Below are 10,477 nucleotides of genomic sequence, written 5' to 3'. Positions count from 1 at the left end.
TCAAATACACCTAATAAACACCGCTAAAAAGCCATCCTCAAACTTTCCATTTCTACTCCTAGTAGAAAACAGCTAGTTAGTTAACACTCTCCCTTAGACAAGACTTTACACCCACCTCCCCAAAACCCCTATTTATCCCCCCTTCTATCCCTCTTTAAACTCCAAACTCATTATCCTACACCACCCCAAAATGAGCCAAAACTACGGCCGTCTAATCCCCACCCCGTCCGCCCGAATCACCGAACTCGAACCCACCACCACCACCATGAAACCCCCTTCCAAAACCCGAACATGCCAAATCCTACTCCTACTTGCAGGGGCCTTCCTCATAATCGCCACTGCTTGTGGAATCCCAGTGGCGATGAAGTACATGAGGAGGACCCCTGCAGGGTCAGGGTCATCCCCAGGCCCTGGTACCACTAGGGTAATCCGGAAAGCCTGTGGGATGACCCGGTTCCCGGAACTTTGCCAGTCAACACTGGCAAAGTTCCCTGGAGCAGTGTTTGCTAAGGACCCGCTCCAGGTAGCCCACATTTCCGTTAACATGACGTTACAAAAGTTTGGGGTGGCACTAGGGGAGTCAACAGAGATAAGGAACTGGGAGATGGACACGTGGACGAGGTCGGCGTACGAGGATTGTTTAGAGCTGTTGGATGATTCCGTTGACCTCCTCGGACGGTCGTTGATGTATGTCTCTCAAACGACGTCGTCGGTGGAAGCGGAAAGTGGTAGTGATAGTAATGGTGGTAAAGTTCAGGTGAGTTTTAGTACAGTGTTGCTAATTATAGTAATAGTATAAGATTATTATTAACAGTATTACTAACGACATTGTTGTTCATATTAATGAGGGGGTCGGTCCATTGCGGTAGAAGTATTAATGTTGTTGAGATACACGTGTAATGGTGAAAAACATTGATCATAATCCTTATTCTACGTGTAATTTTTATTTGCATGTCAAAAATCATTATACTTTGAAAATAGATACGAAATGTGTTAAAACTTAAAATTATAATGTAATGGTATAACTAGTATATGTACAATGTATTTGTGTAAGTTGTAATAAAAGTACACGTTTTGATAACACACTTAAAATTAATACAAACAAAATAACATACTGTAAACAGAAGTATTTTTTAAAAGCGAAAATGCTATTCAATAATTTGTTGATTAAAATATATGGGAGTAATTCATTAAAAGGATTCTCTCTTTTTGTCTACATTGGAGAAAAGAAGAAAAGTAGTGGAGGTTATGAGTAGCAGCAACAGTTAGTTGCTGGAGATAATAGGATGCAATAATTCGGTTGGAATTATCTCACTTGTTTTCACTATCTCTTATACTCACCTTCTTATAAAAGCTGACCAAGTTAAATAATTCCAAAATTATTGCACTATTGACTTGTTGGTATACAAAAGTAACAAAAACTAACATAATATGGTTAAGTAAGATAATCAGTTGAATAGATAAATATTGAAATGAATATAGACAAATAAGTTTTGGTAATACTTAAGTCATTTCTAATAACATTCGTTGGTATTATATTATGAATAGCTTGTACCATTTTTAACACTAATAAACTTATTGATGCTAATGACTTAATGAGGAAATGTATTGGCGGCTTGGCGCCAATGTGACACTGTGATATACTTCCTCTGTTTTTTTATACTTGCAACACACCATTTATCACGCTTTTTGAGGAGGTAATTAAACTAGGTAAACGAATGAATTAAGCTATGAAATTTAAACTGTAGCAACTTATTCCTTTCTATTTATAAGTGGTAAAATTTTGTAAATTAATTTATCCGTTTACCTTGTTTAATATCTTCTTTAAAATGTGTGTCGAAGGAGTGTGTTCACTGTGTAGCAACTAAATTAAAACACAAAAAGTTCTAATCTAAGCTCAATTTAATACAACACACTCAATAATTCATGTTCAACTAATTTTTGTGGCAAAAATAGTACGGAGTATATGAGTAACTTACTAAAATTATTCACATTTTTGAATCGCAGGGAGGGTCCCAGCAAGATGTGGTGACATGGTTAAGTGGGGCCATGACAAATCACGACACGTGTACGGAAGGATTTAACAATGTGGGTGGGACCATCAAGAATCAAATGGTCCAAAGGCTCCAAGATTTATCCGAGCTAGTCAGCAATAGTCTAGCTATATATGCGGCTAGTCATAATATGGATGATTTTTCAGGCACTCCTATACAAAATCGGAGATTGTTAGGATTCGAACCCAAGACCTACCTGGATAATGATTCCGGATTTCCTAAATGGATGACAAGGTCCGAACGAGAGCTTTTGGGTACCCCGACCCAAAGCGTACAAGCGGATATAATTGTGGCTCAAGATGGGTCGGGTACTGTAAAGACTATTACTGAGGCTATCAAAAAAGCACCCGAAAATAGTGCACGTCGTATTATTATCCTTATCAAGGCTGGAACGTAAGTTTTCTTGCTATGTATTGGACATATTTTTCTTTTTATGCTCCTTATTTTACTTCGTATATTCTTATTGCATGATAAGGTTGTGCACGTTTAAACCCTATATGCGTTAATTGAAAAGAATTAATAGTGTGTTATGCGTTGTTATTATTGCATGCTGGCTATATTTATGTAAGTATTTACACTAATAAAAGATTAATGATATAATCTGTCTTATCAGTCACTTCTCTAGTTACTAATTTTAGAGATTAAGAAACGAGGAAGCTATTTTGAATCAATAAATGATTATTGTATTGGTAAGATTAAGAAACAATAATATAATTAGTGAATGATTGTATTGATGATCTATTGACAAGATTATGAAACAAAATCTTTAGAGATTGTTATACACCAATTAGTTGCACAATTAAGCTTCTTCATCAATAAATGTGATTGAGAAATAATGTCCTTACAAAATATATACAACCTTCAATTCACATAAAGAAGTAAAAAGTAGCTAATATAATTAGATTTGATTATTGTTGTCAATTTTCATACTGAAGTCAAATGATCGTGTACTTATCAATCATAGTTGCTAATTAATGTAGAAGAAAAAAAGTCGCACTCCAAGAAAATATGATAGTTTTATGAGTATACATACATTTTTTTTTTTTTAAGAATAGAGTATACATACCTTTTGAATGTACATTTAAAATAAATTATTCCAATCAACATATTTATATATATGACCTATTTTTAGATGCAAATAAATAGTCATAACAGCTTTATAATTATAGGGTGCTGATATTGCCAAGGCAAAAAAAACCATTTCCAAGGCAAATTATCTACCCGCTGCCCGTAATATTTGAGAATCTAAATATGTCAAACATATTAATTCATTAATATATTTTGTAATATTTTATTGCCTATGATTAGCAATAATTTGTCAAAGAAATATATAGATAATTAAGATGCAATATTTAGAAAATCTTTGTCTACCAATCCTTAAAATCGAATGCCCAACAATCAGATTTTAATTAGAGTTTGAAGAATGAAGTATCCCACGTTAATATACAAACATAATGCTTTTTTTTTTTTTTTTTTTTTTTGTTTCAATAGAAAATTTTATAATAAGAGTAGAACATGAACATTTATACGTATAATGTTGACATGAAAACACTTATACTAATAGTCATTTACAAATTAATTACGCACTTAATAAATAAATAAAATTAATTAATAAACAAGTTTAGAGGTAGCTAATACCTGTAAAACTTTGATAATGGTGTTTCTCCCAATAAAATGTTAAATTTAGTGAGTGTATGGTGATGAATAATTTAATTAATTGTAGATTTTGATGAGAATAATTAGCAGTTGAAGTTGGAAAGATTTTAATTGGAATATTTAGCTACTAAAATTATAGGCAATAAAATATTACAAAGTATATTATTGAATTAATAAGTTTGACATTTTTTGATTCTCAAATATTACGGGTAGCGGGTAGATACGTTGCCTTGGAAATGGTTTTTTTTGCCTTGGCAATATCAGCACCCTAATTATATATGGGAGTAGAAGATTTGAACCCGTGATTTATTGTGTACATGTGTACACTAGGCCAATACCTCGTTAGTTTTTGCAAGAATAAGAAATTGGCTTACAAAAATGGATGTGATAATAAATAAATTAGGAAAATGGCCTTTTATATATAATTTTTTTTTTATAAAAAAAAAAATGAAAATGACAAATGCTTTGAATTAGTGTCGGTAGTTTTGCTTTTCTACTGTTTCTTACTTTCTTTAAGTGCCAGCTTTTGTTTCTTATAAAGTATCTACTTGTACTAATTATATGATGTTATAGGCTTGATTTAACAAGAAAATGACTAATGATTTTAATTCATGAGATATGACTCGAGGTTAATGTTTCCAACCCATGGAAAGTTGACACTGTCAAAGTAGAATGTGATATGAATTGGCCAATGTATGGCATATCTAGTTATATAAAGCATTTACAACTTTATGAAAATGATATCTCCATTTTATAAATTTCTTTTTCATATTAATCATGTATTTCGTTTAAAGTGGTTTGTAATTTTTAAAATGCTTTGATTAAATACAAGTTAACATTCAAAGTAAACAGATACAAGCACACGTACTTTTTGTTATTAATTAACTTAGGTCTAAATTTGAGTGGGTTCATTAGTATTTAAAACGGAAATACATCTTGAATCAAAAGTATGGACATTTAGGTATAAAGTATATGAATTTCTTACATAATTTAAATAAAGTGTATATTGTTTTAGATATGCAGAGGAAAATTTGAAAGTGGGACGAAAAAAAACAAACTTGTGGTTTTTAGGTGAAGGCAAGGGTCGGACTGTGATTTCTGGCCAAAGGAGTGTGGGACGTGATCAGATTACCACTTTCCACACTGCTGCATTTGGTAAGCTACTTTTCTATATGGTGGTTTGTTTTCAACAAAAAAAAATATAGTATTATAGTCATGTAAGATCTTATTAAATTAGTTTTATGTCCAGTTCACTTCACTTTATATTTGCTGAACTGAAATTTTTTTATTAAACTGAAATATTAAAATTATGTATAAACTAGCGTGAAATAAAAATATTGCAATTATCAAGCAAATGGGAAGATATTTTGGTTTGGAAAATGAACTGGTTCACAAAATAATTGTGTAACTAACAAACAATTCAATTTCAGCCTTTACGCTAAGATCAACAAAGTGTTGTACCCAAAAAAGACCGGGTCATGCATTATTGGGCCTCAAATTTGATTTCTGTCTATGTACTTTAACCTTTTAGTCTTGTGGGCCTTGTTAACCCACTAAAATTTACCCAATAATACAAAATTTACAAATGACAAAAATTCCTCTGCTTTCTAATTGGTCACTCACTTCAAAAGCTGAAAATGACATCTCTCCAACCTTTACCACTACATAGTAATTTTATTATTATTTTAGAGTAAAAATAATACGGAGTATCAACAATACATAGTATTTACTTATACGACATCTACAATAATACATAGTACTTCGTAATATAGATCAATATTGTTGGTTTTAACCCTTTACCTCCATCACTCTTAATAGTCAATTAATGTTCTCTTATTGTGAATTTTCTTTTGTAGCTGCAACCGGCACTGGCTTTGTAGTTCGGGATATTACATTTGTAAATGAGGCCGGCCCAGGTAACCACCAAGCCGTAGCCCTTCGTGTAGGCGCAGACCATGCTGTGGTCTACCGTTGTGAGATAAAAGGATACCAAGATACACTCTATGTACACTCACAACGACAATTCTACAGGGAGTGTGACATATACGGGACAGTAGATTTTATTTTTGGTAACGCGGCTGTTGTGTTCCAAAATTGCACCATGTGGGCTCGTAAACCCATGCCCCAACAAAAGGTCACAATTACAGCCCAAAACCGTAAGGACCCAAATCAAAATACGGGCATGTCGATACAAGCTTGCCAAGCCCGAGCAACCACGGACCTCGAGGCAGCCAAGTCTAGCTACCCAACGTATTTGGGCCGTCCATGGAAAATATTTGCTAGAGTTGTGTACATGGAATCTTACTTGGGTGATCACATTGATCCTAGAGGATGGTTAGAGTGGAATGCAACATCTCCATTAGACAAGTTATATTATGGTGAGTATGGCAATGTTGGACCACGGGCCGACACGTCACAACGGGCCAAATGGCCGGGTTTGCATGTGAATATGGCTAGAGTAGAGGCAGAGAAATTTACAGTGTCTCAATTTATATTTGGCCAAGATTGGATTACTTCAACAGGTGTTTCATACCAATCAGGATTATCAGCTTAATAATGATGGAATTAGTTTAACAATATGTAATTGTGCAAACCATAGTCGTGGGCTACAATCGACTACAATAGTATAATTAAGCATGTTAGAATTTTTGTGCAATTGTGTGGAAAAAATGTGCTATAGTGTGCTAAGCTATATGGGCTTATGGCGTATAGATAAAAATGCATATATGGTAGGCCTTTAATTAACATTCCAAATAAAGAAGAAATGGTACATTTGGAGTGGTTTTTTTAGTACCATTTATTTATCCCTCATTGAGTCATTGTAATTAGTATCCATATAATTCTTTAGGCAATTGTAATCAATAATAAGTTCCTACTGTTTTTACATTTTTGTAGCCATTATTGGAAAAGAAGAATCCACATGAATTGTTTTTCCACACATGCAAGTGACACTAGAACTGAACAACCAAGACAACTTCACCCCAATCGGGCATGGTACAAGGCTACAAGCCGACTAGGTACATCTTGATGTGACAAAAATAACTTTCAGGACGAAGTAACATGGAGTCTCAAGCAAGGGCATGTCATGATATGATACTCAGAAGTAGAAACTTACTACGTACTGATTTAGTGATTTACAGTGGCGGATCCAAACTTGGGATTATTTTGAGCGAATAAGGCGCAGTTGAGATTATTCTTGTTAAATTTTCCTTATACCTATATGACATCATTATATTTCATGAACTTTAAAATAAAGTCATTCTTGGTACTTTATAGACATTTTTATAGGTGTATGGTTTCAAACCACCTTATATGACCCCATGAGTCACCCTACGCATGCAGTTCATTTTTTGGAAAAATTTTAAAAATTGACTATAAATTGTGTATTATATAGCCTTCAATTTTGGATAATTTTTGACTTTTTTGACCCGGAAACAAAAATTGTTGAGATGCTTACCATAGACCGTAATACACCCTAGAATCAATTTGGGTGGCCAACACCATCCAATATGCTTTTAAACGATCAATTAACCGATTTACAACTTGCATCGATTTCAAAAATTCAAACCAACCACGGACATTTATGACAATATATAATCGTCATATATGGTTCCAAACGACATTATATGATCCCGGGATGTATCCTCTAATATCTAAAGACTTTCCGACACTAGGTCCCGAAACCTCTAAATTTGCGCAAAAAGCGTGGATAATAACCTTCAATTTTGGGAATTTTTTTACATTTCTGGCCCAAAAATAAAAATTTCCGAGATGTTAACCAGGGACCTTAATACTCTCCGGGGGTCCAATTGGTTGGGTGGAACCATCCAATTTGCCTTTAAACATCCAATTTACTTGTTTTCGAACACGCCTTTTTTTATTGGCTATAAGCTTTCATGGGGCCTTTATGTAGCCGAATAATGGTCATATATGAGTAGAAACAATGTTATATGATCCCGTGGTAGATCTCGTAGTGTTCCATGTGTTTTTGACATCGGGTCCCGACACCTCCAAAATTGCTCCGATATCGTGTATAGCCTTCAGTTTTGAGTAATTTTTGACTTTTTTTGACCCGAAAATAACAATTACTGAGATGCTTACCATAGACCCTAATACACCCCTAGAATCTATTTGGTTAGGCAACACCATCCAATATGCCTTTAAATGATCAATTAACCGGTTTACAATTAACTTGTATCGATTTCAAAAACTCAAGCCAACCACGGACATTATTCATGACAATATATATTGGTCATATATGGTTCCAAACGACATTCTATGATCCAACTTGCATCGATTTAAAAAATTCAAACCAACCACGGACATTTATGATAATATATAATAGTCATATATGGTTCCAAACGACATTATATGATCCCTGGATGTATCCTCTAATATCTCAAGACTTTCCGACACTAGGTCCCGAAACCTCTAAATTTGCGCAAAAAGCGTGGATAATAGCCTTCAATTTTGGGAACTTTTTTTACTTTTTTGGCCCAAAAATTAAAATTTCCGAGATGTTTACCAGGGACCCTAATACTCTCCGGGGGTCCAATTGGTTGGGTGGAACCATCCAATTTGCCTTTAAGCATCCAATTTACTTGTTTTCGTACACGCCTTTTTTATTGGCTATAAGCTTTCATGGGGCCTTTATGTAGCCGAATAATGGTCATATATGGGTCGAAACAATGTTATATGACCCCGTGGTGGATCTCGTAGTGTTCCATGTAATTTTGACTTCGGGTCTCGACACCTCCTAAATTGCTCCGATATCGTGTATTATAAGCTTTCAATTTTGAGTAATTTTTGACTTTTTTGATCCGGAAATAAAAATTGCCGAGATGCTTACCATAGACCCTAATACACACCTGGAATCTATTTGGGTGGGCAACACCATCCAATATGCCTTTAAACGATCAACTTACCGGTTTACAACTTGTATCAATTTTAAAAACTCAAGCCAACCACGGACATTTATGACAATATATAATGGTCATATATGGTTCCAAACGACATTATATGATCCCGGGATGTATCCTCTAATATCTCAAGACTTTCCGACACTAGGTCCCAAAACCTCTAAATTTGCGCAAAAAGCGTGGATAATAGCCTTCAATTTTGGGAATTTTTTTTACTTTTTTGGCCCAAAAATAAAAATTGCCTAGATTTTTACCAGGGACCCTAATACTCTCCGGGGGTCCAATTGGTTGGGTGGTATCATCCAATTTGCCTTTAAGCATCCAATTTACTTGTTTTCGTACACGCCTTTTTTATTGGCTATAAGCTTTCATGGGGCCTTTATGTAGCTGAATAATGGTCATATATGGGTCGAAACAATGTTATATGACCCCGTGATGGATCTCGTAGTGTTCCATGTATTTTTGACATCGGGTCCCGACACCTCCTAAATTGCTCCGATATTGTGTATTATATAGCCTTCAATTTTGAGTAATTTTTGACTTTTTTGACCTGGAAACAAAAATTTCCGAGATGCTTACCATAGACCCTAATACACCCCTGGAATCTATTTGGGTGGGCAACCCATCCAATATGCCTTTAAACGATCAACTAACTGGTTTACAACTCGTATCGATTTCAAAAACTTAAGCCAACCACGGACATTTATGACAACATATAATGGTTATATATGGTTCCAACGACATTATATGATCCCGGGATATATCCTCTAATATCTCAAGACTTTCCGACACTGGGTCCCGAAACTTCTAAATTTGCGCAAAAAGCGTGGATAATAGCCTTCAATTTTGGGAATTTTTATTTACTTTTTTGGCCCAAAAATTAAAATTGTCGAGATGTTTACCAGGGACCCTAATACTCTCCGGGGGTCCAATTGGTTGGGTGGAACCATCCAATTTGCCTTTAAGCATCCAATTTACTTGTTTTCGTACACGTCTTTTTTTATTAGCTATAAGCTTTCATGGGGCCTTTATGTAGCCGAATAATGGTCATATATGGGTTGAAACAATATATGACCCCGTGATGGATCTCGTAGTGTTCCATTTATTTTTGACATCGGGTCCCAACAATTCCTAAATTGCTCCGATATCGTGTATTATAGCCTTCAATTTTGAGTAATTTTTGACTTTTTTTACCCGGAAATAAAAATTGTTGAGATGCTTACCATAGACCCTAATACACCCCTGGAATCTATTTGGGTGGGCAACACCATCCAATATGCCTTTAAACGATCAATTTACCGGTTTACGACTTGTATCGATTTTAAAAACTCAAGCCAACCACGGACATTTATGATAATATATAATAGTCATATATGGTTCCAAACGACATTATATGATCCCTGGATGTATCCTCTAATATCTCAAGACTTTCCGACACTAGGTCTCGAAACCTCTGAATTTGCGCAAAAAGCGTGAATAATAGCCTTCAATTTTGGGAATTTTTTTACTTTTTTGTCCCAACAATTAAAATTGCCGAGATTTTTACCAGGGATCCTAATACTCTCCGGGGGTCCAATTGGTTGGGTGGAACCATCCAATTTGCCTTTAAGCATCCAATTTACTTGTTTTCGTACATGCTTTTTTTTATTAGCTATAAGCTTTCATGGGGCCTTTATGTAGTCGAATAATGGTCATATATGGGTCGAAACAATGTTATATGTCCCCGTGATGGATCTCGTAGTGTTCCATGTATTTTTGACATTGGGTCCTGACACCTCCTAAATTGCTCCGATATCGTGTATTATAGCCTTAATTTTGAGTAATTTTTGACTTTTTTGACCTGAAAAC

The 10,477-nt window shown here is 34.8% G+C and overlaps 1 protein-coding gene across 1 annotated transcript; it reads left to right on the top strand.

Annotated features, from left to right (window-relative positions):
- LOC145608208 (putative pectinesterase/pectinesterase inhibitor 61) lies at positions 1-6,359 on the top strand. The gene is made up of 4 exons (XM_081663822.1): positions 1-757; positions 2,008-2,447; positions 4,726-4,865; positions 5,567-6,359. The coding sequence occupies exons 1-4, from the start codon at positions 191-193 to the stop codon at positions 6,262-6,264; spliced, it is 1,845 nt and encodes a 614-aa protein (XP_081519948.1). The 5' UTR covers positions 1-190; the 3' UTR covers positions 6,265-6,359.
- The last annotated feature ends 4,118 nt before the right edge of the window (positions 6,360-10,477 follow it).

This window comes from Chenopodium album, chromosome 23, assembly GCF_948465745.1.
Source record: "Chenopodium album chromosome 23, dcCheAlbu1.1, whole genome shotgun sequence".
Classification (NCBI taxonomy): Eukaryota; Viridiplantae; Streptophyta; class Magnoliopsida; order Caryophyllales; family Amaranthaceae; genus Chenopodium; species Chenopodium album.
The sequence above is the reverse complement of the archived record's forward strand: the minus strand, read 5'-3'. Positions and strand labels throughout refer to the sequence as shown.

Coding starts and splice junctions, on each gene's coding strand:
- LOC145608208 (XM_081663822.1), top strand. CDS start 191: ATGAGCCAAAACTACGGCCGTCTAATCCCCACCCCGTCCGCCCGAATC. Junction 758..2,007: donor GTAATGGTGGTAAAGTTCAG/GTGAGTTTTAGT, acceptor TTTGAATCGCAG/GGAGGGTCCCAGCAAGATGT. Junction 4,866..5,566: donor TTTCCACACTGCTGCATTTG/GTAAGCTACTTT, acceptor TTTCTTTTGTAG/CTGCAACCGGCACTGGCTTT.